At 35.9% G+C, this 24,403-nt stretch overlaps 1 protein-coding gene and 1 long non-coding RNA gene across 2 annotated transcripts; one reads left to right on the top strand and one right to left on the bottom strand.

Annotated features, from left to right (window-relative positions):
• The first annotated feature begins 3,767 nt into the window (after positions 1-3,767).
• LOC110446935 (peritrophin-1-like) lies at positions 3,768-7,913 on the top strand. Its single transcript, XM_021492280.1, has 4 exons — positions 3,768-3,880; positions 5,706-5,744; positions 6,302-6,466; positions 7,606-7,913. Exons 1-4 carry the CDS (start codon positions 3,832-3,834, stop codon positions 7,779-7,781), a joined length of 429 nt encoding a protein of 142 aa, XP_021347955.1. The 5' UTR covers positions 3,768-3,831; the 3' UTR covers positions 7,782-7,913.
• An 8,953-nt stretch (positions 7,914-16,866) lies between these two features.
• Positions 16,867-17,928, bottom strand: LOC110446949. Its single transcript, XR_002462522.1, has 3 exons — positions 17,864-17,928; positions 17,368-17,433; positions 16,867-17,111 (listed from the first exon to the last, which is right to left on the bottom strand). It is a non-coding gene; the product is annotated as an uncharacterized LOC110446949 (long non-coding RNA).
• Positions 17,929-24,403: the final 6,475 nt, after the last annotated feature.

The following is a 24,403-nucleotide window of genomic DNA, read 5'->3' as shown; positions in this document are numbered from 1 at the left end:
ATGCTCAGAATAATCAACTGTTACCAATCACAGGGGAACTATTCTCTGGGGGAAACAAAGCGTTTAATTCTACAGGAAGCCAGCAAACGATGTGGGTGGTAGGGTGGTGGAGTGGATAGCGCACTTGCCTTTCACCAAGGCGGCCGGGGTTCGATTCCCCGATCGGACGTGAAAAGGTATGGGACCACCGGGTACTCCGGTTTCCCCCCACACAAAGACCCCTCCCGCGCTAAAATCCGGGCCATCAAGAGTGATTTATATAAGTTAACATATATAACTGGTTTCATAATTGTTGTAAGAGAAATAAAGTTTATATATTAACGATGTAGGCTAGCAATGCTAGCCATTCTAACTATTAATTTTTAGGACATGAAGATTAAAGTTTTAGTTAAATGATGTTTAAACGACAGTATTCAGGCTGACCCAGAGAAATTTCAGTCTATCAGTATAGAGAGAAAACCCTAGGAGCAAATAAGTTCACAAACTATTGGAGAACAAGAAATTGCAGAAGAGAACATTGTGAAGCTGTTTAGGGCAGACATTTATTGTGACTTAAAGTTTCTCATTCACATATGAAATCTAAGAAGAAAGGCCTCTAAAAAATGGTATGTGCTTAAAAGAATTTGAGATAAACTTACAAAAGTGGGCAAAGTCACTATTTTCAAATTTTTTATTGCATCAAACTTTAACTTCTGTCTTCTATCCTGGCATTTTCATTATTATCAAATCAAATCAATAAGATGAAGAAATTTACTGCCTCCGTTAGAGATCTTTTAATAAGAAATAACTTTCAATTCTTACATGTTTCACAAAATTTTGCACTACATGTAGTACTACACCTGCTTTCGTTTTATTGTTTCTTATAGTTAGAAACCACGTTTTATATAATTCCAGGAAGATATTGACAGTAAAGATACCTAAGGTAAATACCACCACTTTTGGTAGGAAGTCTTTTGGCTTTGAGGATGCTCACGTGTGGAACAGGAACGTCAAACATAAAAAACTACAATGGATTGTGAAGACTGTTGCGCACCTGGGACGGTGGATCCTGCAAATTCGTTTTATGTTCCTGTACCATTTTAGTTCATTTTTGTTGTTGTTCTTTGCAACTAATAGGGACCGCGGAACCAAATGATTTTCCTTAGACGATAGTGTTAACGTTTACCACTGTCCTGGTTAAATGGGGTTATCCACACTGGTTTACCTGACCTCATTTTGAAGAATAGCATCTCACACAACTGTAAAAAAAATATTTCAAAATTCTGCCAATTTGAACTTTTTTTTTATATGGGGGCTGCCATCTTGTATTGAATTCGGCACCAAAAATCGAACAAAATTTACAACAAATTACACACTTAATAAATTCACCCAGACAAAACCAGACTTGAATTTTTTTTTCTTTTTTTTATACATATTACATCTATATATATTGCTCAACCCACACATAAAACTTTTGAAACTTCTGCCACCTTAATATCCAACCAGCAGGCCCCGAGGCATTCACCTTGCTTTTAAATGAAAAACCCACAATCTATTTTTGAATTGGTTCCGTGGTCCCTATATTGTTGTCTCCTCTAACTGGTCCTCTGAAGAAAGTGTTTAAATATAGTTTTAGCATGCTGGACATGTTTTATCAACCCTGTGTCATTTTCCTCGACTTAAAAGTGATTAGTTAATTGTCATGGATGTTGTTCTACCAGTGTCAAAGGGCAGGCAGGGGCAACCACCTGTGATGTGACAAACCATTTTAAATTGCTATAGTTTTACTACGTATTTTTATTTCGTACTTTCACTTGACGTCCATTTAAAAGAATACTTGGTGTGATACTAGTTTTATTAAATAATTTTAAGTGCGTGATTTGTCAACTTTGGTGTTAAAGGTTAGGTAGATAGGTAGTTGCCTAACCTCCTGTCCTCTGACACACTCTTCGCATATATCATTTAATATTTTAGTGCTAAAGCCTGTTTACATATAGGATCTTACATGACTTTCCATTTAATATTAGATTAAGGAAACGAGTCTTAGAAATTTTCAATTTAGCGAGCCACTGGCGAGCTCAAATGAAAAATTCGTGACGAGTTTCATCAATTTCATAGGAAATGAAAACGAGTGTAAGATTTTTTTCTTTCTTATAATCAAGATATGTGGAATTTATTCGTGTAAAACGACAAATTTCATGCAGCCTTGAATGTAAAAAGCTGCCATTTTGACTCAAGTGCATAAGTTTGTGACGTCATGTACGTGTCCTAGGCGTAACGTCACAATTGAAACAAATGAAATTTACAACCAATCACAGGGCTGATATGTCATATTACATGGGTTAATACGCAAAAAAAATCACATGGGTTTATTTATTGGATAATACAGGACATTATTTGATAAAAAAAGTTATACTTACGCCAACTGATCATATGCAGCCAAAGTGTATAGTAGTTAGATTAACCCCTATTTAATTTCTGTAGGCCTTTATTTGTATGCATGCCATGTACTTTTATTTGTTTTATTATTATACCCATATTTGTTACAGAAATAGCTCTATCGAACTAATGTTTGCACGTTTCTGGTATGCGACGTTAAATGAATGTTCTTGTATTTTATATCTTATATTTGATCGATGGAAACTTAAGGCAAATAAAAAAGGTGTCAGCGTTCCAAAGTCCTTATTAAACTAAGTGACTGGCAAAAAGCGGAAAAAAAAGAATCATTGTAATCTCTCTGACAGTGATAGTGATACGAGTTGATATTATCAGGATACGTGGTTAACATTGTTGTTCCCACCCTTTTTGATTCTGCGTGTCAAAGTTTCAGCAACATGTTGTGATTCGAGTGGATATGACAGGGCTTTTATTAAACAAAAATAATTTATAGTAATTTGGCAACTCCTTTAACAAAACGAATTAAAATACCTACTTTATTACCTACATTAAGTTATAAACAAATGCAGATATAACTAGATATTATCGCGCAGGATTATCTAGACAAGTTAGTCAGGATCCAGATAAAGTATTATCAGCTTGATGTGTCGCGTTGCGTTCTGAGGTAGGTTTTGTCAAAAAAGAGGCAATAAACAGAATATATAACAGAATCTTCAGTTATACCGAAATCGTGAAAGATATGATATTAATATTAAGACAACATTAGTGAAATATACTTGGTCATACCGAAAAATAGTTATATTATCCTCTGTATGTTTTGAAATTGAAATATTGGCATTGTTGTTTAAATAGTGCACATCGGCATCTTAGACAACTTTATATACCAAATTATTATTATGTCAACCCAACTTATATCAAAATGAAAGGAATGTTATCAATTTGTAACACGGTACTCTTAACAAAAGGAAGTAAATTTATACAAAGAGTAATGAAGCTACTTAATATCTAAAATAATTTAGCTAAAAGAATTATTGAAATGGGTTGTTATTGTATGAATTGTATCATGTGTCATATTATGTGAGGACTATGTCCATCAATGTATACTATGTATTATGTGCCCTCTTGTTACGCACGTATACGTGTTGCGTGAGTGTAAAAATAAAACTTGGAAAACTTGGCAATTAAGGCTTCGATGATGACATGTTGAAACATATTCTAGTTTTTCCATTAATGCAATAACGATGGTTAATGAATTGGTGATATAAGTTGTTTGTCACTACGCGGTCCTGCCCGAAACCTAATTGCCAATCACCGTAGGCATTTGAATAAGGGGAGTGTCCGGTCAATCTTAAGCGTATATATATGAACTCGAGTACCTCAATGTCATTCCACATCTCACGTCCTGGACGATAAACTCTGATACTGAAAGTTTGATCCCACCCTTGCTGAATCAGAATGTTTACGTCAAAAGCCTTTGTGATTGCCTGTTGTTTATACACTCTCGGTAAGTTATTGATGTTTTTGTTTGTTTCGTTATTATCACTCAACTAACGTTTGTACAAAACCTAACTCTTCTTCTTTCAGTGATTAATATAGCATTTCCTACTCAAGTAAGACTCAATGTAACTGCCGAATGTAACCTGTTTCATTTGCCGATGAATTTGACCAGACTAACATTGCGCCTATGAATACATATTTTCGAGATTTTGTGAAGGGAGATAACTTTTGATTTGTTTTTAAGAAACCACTTGTACGATATTTTACATTTTCATTGCAGCTACATCACAATTTGTTAAAGCAACCAAAAACGATCAATCAACAAAATAGTATAAGTTCACGGTTGCTAGCGGATCTGACAAGTCATGTACTGTCCTAGAAATTCTCCCTCCAGCTAACCATTCTGCCTCTTGTGTCAACCCCCGTTAAAAATCGCAAACTACGTGGATCACATTATGCAGTCAAACAGCCAAATGCCATATCAGAAAGTGTTGTCGATACTTATTGTTTTTCTTCATGCATATAACACTATTTATTAAATAAAACGGATCAAACGTGTAATAGATGATTAAAAAAACAGTCTCCATCGGCAAATCTATCAGTTGCAACAACTACTGCTAACTAGCAATGCTTACTGGTACCTGCATAGGAACATTGAAAAATCACATCGAAAAGATTGGAAACGAGTCAAAGTAGGAGGAATTCAACTATGTTTTATATTTTTCACTCAAAGCAGAAAAGTAGTTTATTTCCTGACCAAACTAACACACACATATATATATATAGCCGCGTATTCTAAATACAATTGTATCCCTATTCGTTAAAAATATAATAGGAAAATTCTTCAATCAGCGGTATCCAAATAGCTAAAAACAATCACGACAATGAAACTGCAGCGAACAATGCACTCGCTATTAAGAATTGCGAATATTACTTTTAGGATGCTAAAGTAACAACTACTTACTATTTTTTACTTTTTTTTGGTGGAAAAAACCCATTATATATTTCAATCAACGTGTGTTTTTTCAATAATTAGAACTAGTAAAGTTCATTCCGATAGTTTGTCCCAGGTTCAGGAGCTTGTGCAAGTCTACGTATTGACGTAGTTTAAAAAATATAGCCCGTCATTGAAGGAGTACCATACAACATGCTGGTGTACGTTGATAGTTCAAATTATGCCAAATTATGCAGAAACATAACAAAAAATATATATTTTAAATGTCATATTTATTTTCTGTTGATAAATTCAAATTTTCTGACGCGTCATCGCGGAAGAATAATGTATAGAAGCGGTGCATAGGCTCTGGAATGTGAAGCTGCAGTAATTGCATGAATGTCGAATAAGATAGGAAACCAGCTTGAAAGGACGAAACACTTTGATATGGTAGTTAGCTGTGCGACTCCATTTCAGAAAGATAAATAAATAAACAAAAATAATATAGTAACCTAATATCAATATCATTACTTAAACTGCAGAATACTTAACGAATTGACATAAAAAAGACAAGAGGTATACATATTTTGAAATACAATGTGTACTTAATTTGTAGATTGTCTGCACATTGCATAATTGTATGTATCCCTGTCCCACTGCAAAACATAAGAAAATACCACTGTATGTTTTTCTTATATACATTTATCTCTTCGAAAAGTCATTCCGGATAAAACTATAGTTCGACAGTTCTTTCAACCCATCATTATTAATAATTTTATCAAAGAACCCCAATGCTTAATAAGGACATTTGGACATTCGATAAACATGGACCTATATAAATAATTGTGAAAAGTTTGTTATAATGCAAATTTTCATTTCGTGTTTGATATTTTCACAGGCTCGTTGATGACTGTTTCTGGAACCCCCGCACCAGGAAGTGAGTACCTCTGTCTTAGTAATATGTCTTGGTTTTGTACCATTGGTTCTTGTTGGTATTTTAGTCTTTGTGTTTTGACGCTGATACATTCCATTGGTTAATCATTCTACTCAGTTTTGTATGTTGCTTTTGCTGATCGGAGTTTACTTTTTACTAATCACTACGTAGCAACTTTCTATTGGCACGACACTTATCTTCGGTTAATGTACGGCATTCAATCAATGATTTCATTGAAACGTAAAGAATTCAGTGTCCTTTGTGAACAAATGCTACCGTGTATATAAACGTAATGTCCAGGAATCTAATGTTAATAATCGACTGATTTGATCAGAATCAGTTCAAAAATGTGCATTTTTACACTTGAATGTTACGTAACTAGAAACTAGGAGTTTATTCAAAGGCAAAGACCAAAGAAAATGCGTCAATGTGGGTTTACAAAAGCTAGCATATACATGTTATCTCTTGTCGCTTATTTTCCATGCATTGCATGTTGTTTTTTTCTCATTTCTTTTATAGTAACATCATTTTCTATTCAATTAATGATTTTCCATTCGAAGGTTTTTGCAGTATGAAAGCAAATGGTGATTATCGTCACCCAATGGATTGCTACGAGCACATCAAATGCAGCAATGGAATAGCACATGTGTTCGACTGTCCGGCCTCCACCTTATGGGATGACTCTAAAAAACGATGTGAAAACACTAGCGACTTACCATCTTGCAGTAAGTACATTGTGTTGTAACGGATAGAACAAAACAACAACATTCGACCCCCCCCCCCCCCCCCCTCCACCACACTCCAAATTGATTAAATAGTTAATTAATAGAATAGACAAATATAATGACTAAATACATTTCGCGACATTTTCTATTCTTTAAGGTTTGTTTTGTTTCACAAACATACGGGTGCAACTGTCCGAATGTTTTTTTCTGGTAAACAAAAATGATTATTTTAGTGCATATGTACATCATACTCCTAGGTATTTACGTAACTACCAACTAAATGATAACATATGTGTAAGCATCTATCGCCTAATAGTGGCGGGAAACGACAAACTTATGTTGTGGGGCCGATTCAAAATGGGGACAATCCGTCTTATCAAATGTAACATCATATGATGCCAAACATTACTATACTTATTTCCGCCCTTTTGAAGCAGTAATTAGGTATGCTGCAATGTAAAATATAGAATTTACCTTTGAATACAAAATATACACTACGCGTTTGTCAGGATATACTGCTATTGTAATTGGTACTCTGTTTTAGTCATAAAACATTAATAGGTGACCACTAAACGTGCACTCTCTATCTCTCTCTCTCTGTGTCTCGCTTGAAAAATTAGGTAGGTACAGAAAGAAGAGTAAAAACATATTCCACAATTATGAATGAATCATTCCATACAAAATTATATGATTAAATGCATGAATAGCGCATTTGTATTTGAAAAAACAAGTCTGGTTTTGATATATACGTCAACAATAATACTTATTGCAAATGTGTTTTCATATTAATTCATATTTTACAGTTCCAGTTTGTCCTTGCTATGTTCTCAGAAGTATTTGATACGTTGTTAAATGTAGATAGAATATCATATAAAGCAGTTTCAGGTTGTCACCGCTATAACATAAGAAGCACTATATACATTGTTTAATGTAATGCTATTGCGATTAAAAAAATAAAACATATTAAAATATATTTTGTTTTCGAATGTTAATACAGTGATGTTTTCCTTAAAATGAAAAGGGGAAAGAAATCGTACATTCTTACAGATATTCGGATACATACAAAGAGTGTATCATTAAACTAGTCGTTATTGTTGCAATTGCTGATATTGTATTTCTATTTGAATGCTGTATTACAGACAGTCCTTTCACCTGCGTGGGACGCGCAGATGGTTCATACGCCAATCCGACAGAATGTACGTCTTATTACGTTTGTGACGAACAAATCACACACCTCATGCAGTGTCCAGCAACAACCCATTATGACCCCACTATGAAGGTATGCGACCATGCTGTAAACGTGCCATGTCCATGAAGGGCGATTGGTTCCAACAACAAGGACTTTATTTGGATCTTGACAAGTTTCTTCTAAGTGTTGTTATCAACATGTGTTCCTCGTAATGCAAATGCGCTTAAAAACACATAAATAAAAAAATATCGAAACAAATTCTGTCTCAATTATATTTAATATCTATTCTGTATTGTATGTTGATACTCGGTTATAATATTTGTAAGTGTATTTTTAAATAAATACAAATATAAACCTTTTTCTTTGGTCCCTAGTGTCAACGTGTTTTATCTTATCATATGGGTTTGAGAATGATGTAAAGTTTGTTGGGATTTTATGCATTATTGATTATATACAGCTTCATCACAACCTAGTTCGTAGATCTTCTCAAAGCGGTTCACAGAATATTATCAATGGTTATAGCCGGTGCTGCCATTGCGGCGCTCACATCTAGCATTCTACAATTATAGCACTGCCCAACCCCGTAGTCATTTACAGCCGAGTAGACTGGAACAAGCGGAGTAAATTATCTTGCTCAAAGATACAACACAGTGCTGTGTCGTGACTCGAACCCGCAACACGTCGGTCACGGGCACGGCGTCCTACCACTAGACTACTGTGCCTCGTAAACATGTTGAGACATATCCTAGTGTTTCTGTTACTGCCCTTAAGGTCGCTAATTGGTTGTCAATATCAGTTAAGTGTAATTACACAACATCGAAACCAAAGAGCCAACCGCCGACAAACGACAGGAGACTCATTTGGGAATTAGAAAAGGGCGTGTCAGGTAAACCTTAGACGTATATATGTAGTTCAAATAGAGTACCTGTCAATCAATCAGGACCGTACGTGTTACCAGTTTGTGTTGTGTATTGATGGCACGCTACAGTAAATCGCTTTCATACGTATGCAATTCATACACAACACTAGCACAGGTTGCTCATAGATTGGGTAGAAAAAGAAGCGAGGAGAGACAGTAACTACAGTAAATATAACAGATAATGGTAGAATAATTCAGAGAACATTAGATTCCATACAAGAATGGGCTGATAAATGGGGCTTCAACATCTCTAAAAAAAAAACGGTAGCCATGTCATTTTCTAGAAGAAATAAACAGCCAGATCTCTATCTCGGTAATAAAAAAATACAATATGTAAAACAAACGAGATGCCTAGGAATGATATTCGACCAAAAACTGGTATGGGTCCCACATGTTAATAATATAAAAGGAAGCTGTAAAAGGGCACTAAACGCACTAGTATTCGTATCGGGAATAAATTAGGATCAAACAAAAATAAACTTCTCACACTCTATAAAGCTTTAATTAGGTCAAAAATAGATTACGGATGCAAAATATATAATTCAGCCTCCGATAACGCATTGAAAACACATAATCCATCATAAAGCCTAAAGAATAGCACTGGGAGCAATTAAAAATACTCCATCAATTAGTCTAGTAGCAGAAAGCGGTGAATCACCACTAAAGTTAAGAAGAGATAACTTAATTCTCAAATATTGGGCTAGAACCCAAACATTAGGATAAGACTTTCCCGTTCAATCGAATAGTAGAAGACGCCAAGGACACCAAATATAGAAATAAATTAGATGGTCATAAAAAATACCATTTAGTCACGTGACTAATGCTTTAATAAAAGAACAAAAAATTAAAACAACATTCAAATAGAAGAAATTTCCCCTAATCCACACCACCATGGTTACAGTACTAGGACAACCAGATATTAGCAAAGATATTTTGAACGCGACAAATAAATAAGAAAACCCAATGGCAGCTAACAAAGGTCATAGCTTTATCTATAACGATGATAAATACAAAAACCTACCTAAATAGTATACAGACGGGTCTCAAAACCCTGACAACAAAAGAGTAGGACTAGGGATCTACTCATGAAAAAACAATATAGCAATATCCGTAAGACTAACAGATAACTGTTCTGTTCTGTATATACAAGCGAGTTAATAGCCATTGGTCTAGCACTTATAATTATTGACCAAGAAAAACCTGGGCGGTAATTCTCACAGACACTCTATCCTCACTACAATCAATGGAAACAAAAAACAATACAAGAACGTCCGTACTTAACAGTGGCGGACCCACGGGTGTTGCCCTAGTTTCCCGGGCAACACCCTTTTTCCTGTGTCCGAACATAATCTTGACCAAGGTTTTTGAAGATTTTCCTTTATTTCATATGGGATTTCCTTCTAATATCAACCATCCTTTGAACTATGATTTTCTATGACTTCACTTTGCTAGCAGTTTGAATATCTATATATGCCTAAGGGTGTTGCCCAAACAAGGAGTCCACTACTTATACTCTAAACAATAGGGGGTTAATCCTCTATTGTCTATACAATATATTAGTAAGGTCAAGTCAGTGGCCAAGGCTCACCGGACTGACTCTACCTAATCTTAATGTTCTAATATCACGGTGTGGTGATCACCCTGTCAGTTGGGAGAGGACTATACCATCTGTTGGAATTAGGTATATAGGTCAAGTGTTATTTCAATAACTATTAAAAAAACAAAATAATTAAACTTCAAAGTATAGTTGAGAATTAAAACACAAATATATTTATAAAGGGTTTTACTCTTTAGATAGACGAGGGAGTGCTGCAACGTCTTTGTTCCGACCTCAGGCGGGGAGTTCCGTTCCAAGAACTATCTCCTATCCCACAGCGATCCCAAGTCTTTTCCAAGGAAATAAATGATTTCTCCCTTTCCTTTTCCTAAAATATAATTCTGCTTCCATGAACTGTTTAAGATACACATACAAATAAGTCCTCTTAAATCTAAGTTGATACAACGAGATTTAATTATTTGTCACAAAACATTGGGTAGTTCCAATATTTGAATAAAAATATCAATAACTATTAAAAACAAATACTTAAGCTTCAAAGTATAGTTAAGAATTAAAACACAAATATATTTATAAAGGGTTTAGTTAGGTAGGAATAACGGGATAAGCGAATCTTGAACTTATAATCAATATCTGTTTATCTAACACAGTTAATAGGGGAAATATTAATAATATACCATAAATCAAAATACTCAAACGAATTTTATTAAACAAATAACACAGCGATATTATAACTAATAAAACATAATATATACACAATGTATGTAGACATGAGCACATACACATCAAAGTAAAAACGCCAACCCCCAAGTATCCTCCCACATCCAATCAATCCCCCCTCCCCCAAATGATCTCCAACACCACTCCGGTCCATACAACTAGCACTCGATAAAGCCCATAAATCCATCGGCACATTTCTTAGATACCCACCACTTCTTTCAATCTCCAACCCCTCCAGCTCCCATCAATGTTATAACCAAACTATAACATATTGGCGGCTTTCTACCTTACTACCGGTCCAAACTTGGTGCTGATATACGACAAGTGTTAGGATAAGGCAACGTTAAGCTGGATAATCGAACTACTCGGTAGTGAAGCGGACGTAAAATCAATCAATCAATCAATCAATCAATCGACAGACGTCTCTCTGAGATATCGAAGATCATTGGACAACTGTTCTATGTACTCCAGTGAGCTAATAGCTATAGGGTTAGCGTTAAGTGTCATTCTCCAAACTAAACCAACTGTCGGCCATTCAATCTATAGAAACCAGAAATAGTAGCAGGCCCGTCAAGTGGCATTCTCCAAAGACGTCAGGGATCAAGACTAGGTTATAGGGGATAAATAGAAGTGACTATGGTCTTCGCCTAGATCCACGAACAGTAGCTCGTCTTTAGATATAATATAGAGTGTTTGGCAGAAGCTGATTAGTTAGCGACACATTCGACAATTAGGTCAGTGACACAGCTAGTGTTGACGATCTGTGGTCAGCGACTAGGTTATAAGCAACCAATACTGGAGTTATAGGTAGTCGGGCTCGTAAGGTGTTAACTTCGTACGGAGGCTTGAGTGTGGCATTGGTCACAGTAGTCTATGTGTGCATGTTTCATAGTCAGTGGTCAGATAGACCGGCGACAACCATAGCGCGTAGCTGACTATGTGTGCATATTTTATAGTCAGTGGTCAGTAAGACCGGCGACCAGGTGTCACCGGCATTATATTTCATAAGAATTAGTTTTGTTGGACTGAATAACCCAAATGAAATGAGAAAACTACTATAACATTGATAGACAGAGTTGATAGCTATACTTAAGGTTCCATTTTTTTTTATGAATTTATGTCAGGAACACAGGGGCAATCAGCAAAAGTGAAGCATTATATCCATCTTTCAAGGAATAACCTTTTTATTGATGAACCAGCAGTGTTTTCATATCTATAGAGGCATAAGAAATGAAATTACGGAAATTACTCAAAACCTCACTTTTATTGATCGATCGGTAAACTCTCGAGCAGCGGCAGCGGTCATGTGACGGCCATGTGATCGATTCTTATGCAAGAGTTTGTCCGATAACTTCTGGAAGATTTAGCCAGTATCGGTGAAAAAGTGAGTTTATTTCGGTGTCTTTTTCAATAACTAATCTATTTGAAGAATATAAATAAAGTAATATCGAATATTTTGTTCGATCCTTGTTTTCACTTATGTTCATGGTACTACAAAATGCCAGACACTCTCAGTCTTAGACACTGCGCAACGGCGTCAGCTTCAGCGTCAAAATTTCCAGTGAAGTTTACATTGTCAGATCGGACTGAACACATTAATAACATGTCCGACAGGCGGACTACTACAAAATTATGGAGGGATACTTTTTAATTATAACATGTACATTCTTGTAAGTTAACTTAGATCTCTTGTTGTGCGTGTTCATTTGTTAGACTGATCGGATTAACAAAATGGCCGAGAGGCGGACATCTTGGATTTTGACAGTTAAGGTTTGTTATTGCTACGAATCAGTACGGGATTAGTACACTGTAGGTGTGCACGTGTCTTATTCAGTACAATGTAGGTGTGCACGTGTCCCATGGTCTTTGATTGTGCTTGTTTGATCTCCCAACTGATGAAATTAGCAAAAACGGTGACAGTACGCCATCTTGCATTTTGAAAGTAAAAGTTTGCTATCGTTTTTTGTCTCAGAAAGTATTTGAGGTGTCTTTCCCACATTTAATATGAAGGTTCACGTTGTTTCATTTAGACACTCATCTTAAAAACAACATTTTGAAAAGTGTGTTATCGCTAATTATGAAAAAGTGCTAGATAGATGTTGCAGGTGGTCATTTTTGCTTAGTTTTTTTTGCATTTCATGCATACTATTACTATTTCAAAGGAAGTACTTAACAAATAATTCCCATAATGCAATGATTGGTTTTATCACTTTCACATTAAGTACTGCACTAGTCAATATGTGTTACGACAAATACGACAAACCCACTTTGAAACAAAAGAACGCATGTTGCAGAGAGAGACGTCGTTTAACATCGTATTTAAAGCAGAAATTTCGAAAAGATTATTAGGTGAAATAACAACTGCTCTAGGGAAGTCCCTAGAATTAAATAACATATTTGTTGTCCTAAATCCTGCATTATGTTTATATATTAAATCCTGAAATCGAAAATATAACAAAACATAGTTTGTCCAAACTAAACGCGATGACCTATATGAGCTACTGGAATGAACAGAATTCGTTTTTTTTTTAATTTTGTTGATCTTTTTTACATAAAGACGGAATACCTTTGTTCTGTTATCATGAGATGGTCATATACAGTTGTGGGACCGCACAACGCACCAAAAATAGCGTGCGCACACCGTGCATACATCGTTCACACACCGTACGCACATCGTCCACACATGGTGCGCACAAATGTGCGATTTAGCAATCGTTCGCACCGTTGTGTGCTTCTCTCCGCACAATTGTGCGATTTGGTATCATTTGTAGATCAAAATTACGGAATGACAAAAATACGGAAGGCTTGTATGCGATAATGTACACTGTGTATATATCTGTAATTTCTCATCACAATAATCAAGATTATACAATTTCACAATGCGTGTTACACAGTATTACAGCGACCGTTAGGCTGTCAAGAATGGGTTTGGCTACAAGGTAACAGAACAGGTAAATAGCAATTTTATGAGTGTCCGGAATTTTACCTGACCAGTGCCTGACACACAGAGCTGATATGCGATACCGTTTGACCGTAATGGATAGTATTTGTTATTTGCATTCGTTTGCCTATAGTTCCCCTTCACCTGAATTTTCACATTTTCCGGCCTCACCCGACGAGTAACGTAAGTGCCCCAGGCGGGGAGAAAACTACGGTCCAGGTACATGTTCAAAGTGGTTATGTTTACCTGTATACGGGATTTTGTTGTAATTTAACATGTGTCAATTAAGTTTGTTTAAAAACACAGAAAACTAAATTTCTAAATATAAGAATGTATAGACAGAAAGATAAGTTTATAGATGTTGCTAGAATAGAAACATACGTAAACATCAAGTTTATATGTTTAAACACGAAACCGTATAAATTGTTAAGGCATTCCTCAATTTACACCAACCACAATTATTATCGCACAACGTCCGTCCATCGTGCGCACAGATGTGCCCAAGCAATGATCGTCCACCTTTTTATCGTTCGCCCTTCGTGCACACACCGTTTACACACCGTGCACACATCATGCGCACACCGCATATCGTGTAACGTTGTGCGATANTGCACACCGCACATCGTGTAACGTTGTGCGATCCCACAACTGTATATCTATATGGTTGTAGATGTTTTGAGTATAATTTGTGAAAACGACAACAAAAGGAAACAAACTGTGCCCCTCTTCTTACTGATGTTTTGTGTTTGTCACACGAAGGTGAATGAATTGTATTGTTAATTCTATCACGGTTCGTTAGGAAAAAACTTAGTCTTTCCTTCATTTTCCCATCCTGTTATATCGACGATGTGCTGTCTTTAATAACCAGACATTTACTGACTGCATAGATCGTAGAAACCTCCTTGATTTTGAATTCGAGGAAACTACAGACTCTTCTACGTCAGTCGCATTTTCTCGATCTTTACTTACAGCATGACAAACAAAGAAAATTTATGATCATGAACTTTACTTTCTTGAAAGTATCACTATTGCTCCCCTACTATTTTGTTAACATGTCGCTGTTGATTCGATCTTCAGGATTGTGTTATTAGTATCGGCCTTTTGTGATAGATGTTGATTGCTGACAGACAAACGTACAACACGGAGTTCCAAAAGTGCAGGCTGATGAATACTATAGACAAGGGTTATGGTCGCCAACAGGATATCGTAGAGAAAGATGCTATTTCTCTGGGTTAAATAAATGTTGATGTGTTGATAAGGTTCAGTAGTGTGCCTCATACTTTTGTTGTCAATATCCGGATTCTCGATGCGAGGAAGTGGCATTACTTTGTTTGACCTTTGTTTACATTGTCGGTGTCACTAACGATGCAGAACACAATGACCCCTCTTGAACTCCTGGTCTGATTATCCCTGTACTTTTCCGTATAAACAGAATCGGTTGTTTGTTTACATATTGCCGTAGTTTGATCGATGTTGAGTTTAAATTATGCTTTTCTTGACACTTCGGTATTGTCTTGTTCTTTTCAGCCCGTCCCTACTTTGATTGAATGCGACCAGTTACATTTGAAACATTTACACTTCGTTTCTGTTCCACATTACACTTTCGTGGTGCACTTTTGCGTTACGATTGTTTTTATTCAATATTCGAAAACTGATCACAGTATTATGACATGAAACCAAGCTTTACGTTTTGAAATTGTACTATTGAATTGCAGCACCCGTTCACATACTAGGTATTCCAAGTGATTAACATAGTCGTTAAAGTGTACCGTACCCTGAACGAAAAAGGAAATGAAAATATTATTATTCTGTACGATCTAAACACAAAAATGTCGAAAGCTGCATAAAAATCGGCCTGTCCAATGCCGATATATTGACGTGTTAAGTGTACGATGTACACCTGTCCTTCGACTACTAGGTAGCCCTAGTGTAACTCGCGGTGGATGGGACCTTATCGGCTGCGACGCCACACGTCCAACGACTGTAGCAGCCCCCTTGGAAGAAATAGGCGAGATCGAGAACAGCCATACGGCGTCAGATTGCGAATTAATATGAGGTTTGAGGAATCAATTCGCGCTAAAGATGAGATGATACTATGAATAGCATGTATTAAATATAGTAATTGCCAGAAATTTCAGCAGTGACTTTAATTGAAACCAAACTGACGACTCTGAAGAAGGTAACAAAGACTGGTAGCAATGCTTGTCCAGTTACTGAGCACTGGTGAGAAGTTTGTCGAATGAATGAGTGTAGGCAAATTAAACAGCAATACTCTCTAAATTATTGATCAAAAGTGTTTTTAAATTTTAACTGGAAAGTCAGTTTGCAATCATTTTCTTTATTTTACAGTGAGAACTTATTCCACCATGTTGAGCAGTGACCAGTTTCTGTGGCGGATTTTTATATTGCAAAGTTGTATACTGTGGTACCGCTACTTCAACGTTAGTGTCAGCTTTGTTTTTGAATGTCAAAACACGTATGCCATATTTATCTCGTAAATATAATTGATATATGAGGCGAAAAAATACCAATACTCCATATATTCATATACACAGGCTGTAATTTACCATCTTGGTTCAATAAGGAAAATCATCTCGATCCAGAGGCTCGCTAAATTGAAAAAATCTTAGACTCGTTTCCTAAATCTCATATGAAATGGAAACTCATTTAAGATCCTATATGTATATGTATACAGGCTTTAGCACTAAAATATTAAATGATATATGCGAAGAGTGTGTCAGAGGACAGAAGGTTAGGCAACTACCTATCTACCTAACCTATAACACCAAAGTTGACAAATCACGCACTTAAAATTATTTAATAAAACTAGTATCACACCAAGTATTCTTTTAAATGGACGTCAAGTGAAAGTACAAAATAAAAATACGTAATAAAACAATAGCAATTTAAAATGGTGTGTCACATGATAGGTGCTTGCCCTTGTCTGCCCTTTGACACAGGTAGAATAATATCCATGACAATTAACTAAACACTTTTAAGTCAAGGAAAACAAATCAGGGTTGATAAAACATGTCCAGCATGCTAAAACTATATTTAATCACTTTCTTCAGCCGGTTAGAGGACCAGTTAGTGGAGACAACAATATTGGTTGCAAAGAACAACAACAAAAATGAACTAAAATGGTACAGGAACATAAAACGAATTTGCAGGATCCACCGTCCCAGGTGCGCAACAGTCTACACAATCCATTGTAGTTTTTTATGTTTGACGTTCCTGTTCCACACCTGAGCATCCTCAAAGCCAAAAGACTTCCTACCAAAAGTGGTATTTACCTTAGGTATCTTTACTGTAAATATCTTCCTGGAATTATATAAAACGTGGTTTCTAACTATAAGAAACAATAAAACGAAATCAGGTGTAGTACTACATGCAGTGAAAAATTTGGTGAAACATGTAAGAATTGAAAGTTATTTCTTATTAAAAGATCTCTAACGGGGGCAATAAATTTCTTATTATTATTGATTTGATTTGATAATAATGAAAATGCCAGGATAGAAGGCAGAAGTTAAAGTCTAATACAATAAAAGATTTGAAAATAGTGTGTAATGGCCAACACCTTTGTTTTTCTTCAAAAACACCTTTCTTTTTCCTCATTACAAACTTCCCTGGGGAAGGTAGAAAGCTGAAATACAAATACAAACAAGTATTAAGAAATATTGAAATACGCATTAACATTCCAAACATTCCATGAATACATGCTATCAAGGTTCCGAAACATCCTACATAGAATTGCATAATAACTGTGTCCTGAATGTATTTTAAGAATGATGTAAGTTTACATACAAATGATACAATGCTTTATGAACATGGTATAATGCTTTGTCTCTAAGGCCATACTATCATTCCCTTTTTGCTTATTTGGCAAAACAACTTATTACATACATCACATTGGTAAGTTTCGAACTTTATCATAACGTGCACAACGAAATGTGTCTACACACAAAACCTGACATTATGATAGTACATCCGATTATAGGTCATAGCCAAATGGATGAAATCGTATCTACATACAATATAAATTCACAATATCATGGAGAGGGGAATAAACTTACTCTGTGGGGGGCTTAATTTTCCTATTAGGTTCTTAAACCTTGTCTAAGTTTGCCGTACAGGCGCCATATTCCTTGTTCTACTCAAAGAGCATGCTGGGAAATCCGAAAGTGAAAGTAAACCTATCTACTTGAAACGTGTGACAAGGGAGGTAAATCCTATACTTATCGTAAAACTTCTAGATAATTGATGCGTTTACTTAACACACTGAAACTGAAACACGACATAGTGACTTTGCCCACTTTTGTAAGTTTATCTCTAATTCTTTTAAGCACATACAATTTTTAGAGGCCTTTCTTCTTAGATTTCATATGTGAATGAGAAACTTTAAGTCACTATAAATGTCTGCCCTAAACAGCTTCACGATGTTCTCTTCTGAAATTTGTTGTTCTCCAATAGTTTGTGAACTTATTTGCTCCTAGGGTTTTCTCTCTATACTGATAGACTGAAATTTCTCGGGGTCAGCCTGCATACTGTCGTTTAGACATCATTTAACTAAAACTTTATTCTTCATGTCCTACTAGTTAATAGTAAGAATGGCTAGCATTGCTAGCCTAAATCGTTAATATATAAACTTTATTTCTTTTACAACAATTATGAAACCAGTTATGTTAACTTATATAAATCACTCTTGATGGCCCGGATTTTAGCGCGCGAGGGGTCTTTGTGTGGGAGGAAACCGGAGTAGCCGATGGTCCCATACCTTTTCACGTCCGATCGGGGAATCGAACCCCGGCCGCCTTGGTGAAAGGCAAGTGCGCTATCCACCCCACCACCCTACCACCCACATCGTTTGCTGGCTTCCATGAAAAATGACAGATACCTGTAGAATTAAACGCTTTGTTTCCCCCAGAGAATAGTTCCCCCGTGATTGGTAACAGTTGATTATTCTGAGCATTTGACTCGGCTGATATCTCAGGAGGATTTTCTTGAGGCCTGCGTATCGTTAAACTTACCGGCCACGATGCAATGGTAAAAATTGTAATAAAATCAACTATCATAAACCCGCTTTGAGAGCATCAACTAGATAAATATATATATGAGTGACTTCCCTAAACCGGGTCGATTTCAAAGCAATTTGGCTTAACAACCATTGATCTCATGAAATTCAAAAGTACCGGCTTATTTTAGGATTCTTTGAGGAAATTGTGCGGTTTGGGTAACGTACATGTAATTTCTATGAACACCTTTGTTGTAAAATATTTTTGTAACATCAATCTGTAAAGTGACCTATACGGCCTTCCTTCATTCCTTCCCTTGGGGTCAGTTATTGGCTAAATCGGAAGGCTCCCATCATTCTATTTGCTTTGTGGACCGCATCATAAATATGTTCGTTGAAATTGTGGTTGATGTCAGTTATAATTCCAAGATCCTTCTATTTTGTTCTCTTGAGTGACACTCGAGACTTCCGTTTTAGGTGTCTGTATATACATGGTTGTATTGGTTTTCTTTTCTAAATGCAAAACTTTGCATTTGTCCGAATGGAATTTTATCATCGATCTGACCATTTTTGGAGTTGATCTAGATCATCCTGTAGATTTATATTATCGTTATAATTGTAAAGTTTAGTATCATCAACGAACAAGTACGTTGTTGATATACATTACATAGAGAGGCGGCCCTCAAACGCTTCTCTGGGGGTACCACTTGTTACCTCCATCCATTTGGACAGTTCTCTGTTCACCAATACTCGCCGTTTCCGGTTAGTTATGAAACTTTGCACCTGTTTGATGATTTCTGGTGATAATCCATATGATTTTAATTTGCTGATGAGCCGTAGATGTGGGACTGTGTCAAACGCTTTTATGAAGTCTAAGCATGCTGTTTGGATTGATCTTCCTTGGTCGATAACTTCTGTCCACTCATCAATAGCCTTCATCAACTGTAAAATAGTCGACCTTCCTTTAACGAATCCGTATTGATGTTTACTTAAAAAAAAAAAATCTATATGAGCCTTGTCCTTACAATCTTTTCCATAATTTTACATATTACGCTTGTCAAACTTACTGGCTTATAACTTCCTGGCGTTTTCTTGTCCCTTTGGTCTGCTGTTTCCAGTGAACAGTTCACTATTTCGTTGGTCTTTAATATATCCGCTGTTTCAATGCTTTTGGGTGAATATTATCTGCTCCTGTAGATTTTGTGGGGTTCATTTTTTAATGTTAAATACGTATTGCTCTGATATATTTTAGTTTCAAAGTATGGACTCTATGGTAAGATCTTTCTGTACTGGGACACAACCTTGTGGTTTGAGAAATAAGCTGCTGATGTAGTAGCCTTATGTTGATTAGTTTGAGCGACGACTGTAGTTTCGTTTACACACTTTATGTGCAGTTCTGGGATTCCTGATTTAAATTTTGTTTGTGTGCATGAATATCTCCAGAACCTCTTGGTGTTAGTCTTACCCTTTTCGATTTATCTTTTTCAATACTTCTTTTGCATTTCCTTTCCAAAGGTTTTTCTTTGTTTCTGGTTTTCACATATTCGTTGTATTTCCCTATTTCCCTTGTTTCAAGATATATCTGTCACCTCCTATGTTTCCGTTGTATAGCCTATTCAGTTTGGTTATCTAAAGGATTTTGTCTTTTCTCTGTTTTGCGGATGATTTTGGTATTTGCCTATCAATTGCGGATTTAATTATCTAATGAAACATTTCGTATTTTGGTTTTGCATAATGTTTCCTTCCAGTCTGTCGATAGTTCTTTTCTTATTTGTTCGTAATCGCCTTTATAGTAATTAGACATAGTTGTTTTGCTAAATCTGTGTTTTTGAACAGTTCAATTAAAAAATATAAAGTGCCGTTATCACTCTTTCCTAGTCCGCTTTTTATTTCAATATTACCGATCATACCTCGTTCATTTGTTTATATCAGATCTAAAATACTTGGCTCGTCATTTGCTCTTATTCTTATTCTTGTGATTCTCTATGTGTTGCAATAGAAATGCATCTTTGGCCGATTCCAAGAATTTCTGTTCCAGATGTTTAGCTCATCTAGACGTCAGCAGTCCTTATAGTCACTGACCTCAAATCATCAGTCGCTATAACCACTGGCCTCTAATCAAACCTCAGTCGCTATAACCTCTGACCTCCAATCATGAGTCGCTATAATCCTTGACCCCCAATCCTCACTCGCTATAACTTCTGACCTCCAACTATCAGTCGTTATAACCCCTGACCTCCAATCATCAGTCGTTATAACCGCTGACCTCTAATAAGCCGTCGCTGTTGCCCTTGACTTCAAATCTTAAGTCTCTATAACGCTTGACCTCTTATCATTAGTCTCTATTACATGTACTCCTGACATCTAACCATCAGGCGCGACGACCGCTGACCTCCAATCACCAGTCACTATGACCACTGAACTACTTCCTATAATCAGTCACTATAACCGCTGACCTCCAATTACCAGTCACTATGTACGCTGAACTACTTACTATCATCAGTCGCTATAACCGCTGACCTCCAAGCACCAGTCACTATGACCCCTGAACTACTTCCTATCACCAGTCGCTCTAACCGCTGACCTCCAAGCACCTGTCACTATGACCCCTGAACTACTCTCTGTCATCAGTCGCTATAACCGCTGACCTACAAGCACCAGTCAATATGACCCCTGAAATACTTCCTATCATCAGTCGCTATAACCGCTGACCTCAAAGCACCAGTCACTATGACCCCTGAACTACTTCCTATCATAAGTCGCCATAACCCCTGATTTCCTATCAAACTAAGAAGCTAGGCTACCTCTTATACCTTAGCCATGTCTTGCTACAATTATAACTTAAAACGAGATTGATAAAATATTTTACTTATTACTAAGTTATCGCAGTCGAGGGCTAAGACTCTGTAACGTAATCAAAACCGAGACGCAAACCGAGGTTGGGATGTTACATAATCTTAGTCTGAGACTGCGATAACCCAATCTTGCTCAGTTACAGGTTTATTTTACGCGCACCTTTTTAGTTAGAAAAAATCCATTTAATTTTGCAAAAGACAATAAATATCCGTCCAAAATGACCTATACACTACTTAAGTGACATTTGAATGCTTCCGCGAAAATGTAGTCCGTACACACAAGGAAGACAACGTATTTCATAGTGTTGAATATGTTTTATCTTTAACATCAAAATTTATCTATAACATCAAAGTTAGATAATAATTACAGTCAATGACATTATAAAGATACCGATCCAATAGATAAGCAAATCATGTGTTTATTAATTCAATCATTGACGTATTTGGTATCTTGTCAATCCACTCTCACCAAGATGTATTATTAAAAAGGTATATTTTAAATGACAAAAGATCTACATTTGTAAATTCACAACGAACACCTGTTTATTTTTAAACATTTACTTTAAATACCTGCACAATATAGATTGCAATGAATGTATGAGTAATTTCTGTAACGCTGTCACTAGCATGCTTAAAGCGTTGGCAAAAACGTACTATCAAATTCACGTTTATCATAAAACTGACCCATTTCACTACGTCATAAATATGGTATTACACCGTTTGTACTAAAACCTAAAGGTGATGCGATTGGTCAAAACCGTGGGAACATATCCCTACGCCACTACAGGTATTATTTTTATTAACTGTACCATATCACACATTTTTAAATGAAGTTGAAATGTCTATTTCGCTATTTTTTATTTCGTTGCATTTAAAACTTCTTTTTTCGTTAATAACAGAAAAAAATATATGGAACTTCTTTGCACTGCGCGGAACAACACTACTATGATCGGAATAATTTGGTATTAACTATAAAAAGTCAGCTGAGAACAAAATAATTGTGTTTGTGTTTTTTTTTCTTTCTTTAAATTATGAATGTTATGTGATAAATTTAATCTTACATTTGTGTCCATGCCGTATTTAGATGATTAAACTCGTTCAATAATTTGCCACGACACTCGCTTACAGGCTCGGGCCATATCCAAATATTGATCTCGTTTAATAAATTCAATTCGACATGGACACTCATGTAAAACCATCTTTTTACGGAAAACATTGTGTCATTCGTCCAGTGAAGATAACATCTATGTTAACTCATATTAGCACTTCCTGGGCCACTTTGGTAAACACCCGTATCAACACGAATCTGTTACAATCTCATTTCACGAATCCCTTTAGGGCTGGCTTTACGTTAAGTACCTACATAGATCATAAAGTTCAATTGTGTTTATTAAGGAGTGTGACGTCATCTAAATGCTCCGTACGCTCATGTAACCTTTTTTAAGGCGGGCTAAGAAGATTCAAAATATCACTGACCTGTTGATGTAGTAACACTGTTATGCGAATATAAATTCAAACGTGTGGTGGTTTATTTACTTTATCAAATGTAATTTTATTGAAGATAAAGATGATATATAGCTTAAACTTTATTTTAATGCTTTATATTGGTTTAATACAAATAATATACAAAATAACAGAATTCAAAAAAAGTACAAGGTAATTAATTAATTCCGTCTTATTAGATTCAATCAGCAGTGATATGACGGCATTGACTGTATCATTTTTTTAAGGAAATAAAGGGGAGGGGAGAAGGATAGTCAGAAATAAAGAAAAATATGTCGTTTGTGAAAGAAAGACTCATTTGATTATATTATGGTTATGCCATGGGGCTGTGCAATTTAAATTCATCAAATATCTTTTAGTATAAATTTGCAATTACAATATATAGACCATTTAATTATTACATAAATGAAATAGGATCCAGAAACAAGTTCTTAAACTTATGTCAATCTGTTTCCTTAGCAGAAATAATAATGGATAACAGAGACTTAAAGTAGAAGACAGAGGAGAAGAAATAGGAAGAGAAGAAAGAATAGCATTTGCCAATGTACAAAACGTTAACCTATGTAAATGTCACTGTTGTCATAACGGATTTATAACAGTGGAAAATGTATGCTGTGTACTACTACAAAGATGCTACGAAAATGCATGCACCAATAGCTTATGGCACAACTGATATGGGAAAAACCCACGCGCGCACACAACCACACACACACACACCCTCAAACATGCTCACACAAAACCGAGGTTTATATGAGTGAATAATTGGGTGTATGAATTAAATAGGTAAAAAAGGTTTTGATTTAATAATTAAATGTTGTACAGTTAAATATATTTCGATTTTGGGCAGGTGAAAGATTGTTGTCACCAAACAGGAGGGTTTCTACTGAGGTATGATTTGGTATTGGCCTGAAACATATTTGTCTAATGTGTTCATAGTTCCGACAAGATAATAGATAATGATCGGTTGTTTCGTTAGCCTCACGGCAGGAACAGAGTGGACTCCCTACTATAATTTTTATGAAAAAGATAGCCGTTTAGTGAACTACATTTCATTATTAGCCTAGCATGTTATATTTGGCCTTTTCTAGTACCGCAAAAGTAATATGATTATTTTTGTAGTAAGTTTTTGTTAAGATGTAGCTTTAGTTTTTTATTGATGCGTCATTCCGTATGTCTTCAGGGAGTTCATTCCATAGATTGACAGACGCAGATAGGAACGATGTTTGATATAAGTTTGTTCTACA

Source organism: Mizuhopecten yessoensis, unplaced genomic scaffold (genome assembly GCF_002113885.1).
Source record: "Mizuhopecten yessoensis strain PY_sf001 unplaced genomic scaffold, ASM211388v2 scaffold3079, whole genome shotgun sequence".
Classification (NCBI taxonomy): domain Eukaryota; kingdom Metazoa; phylum Mollusca; class Bivalvia; order Pectinida; family Pectinidae; genus Mizuhopecten; species Mizuhopecten yessoensis.
Note: the sequence above shows the minus strand (reverse complement) of the source record. Positions and strands in the feature narration are given on the sequence as shown.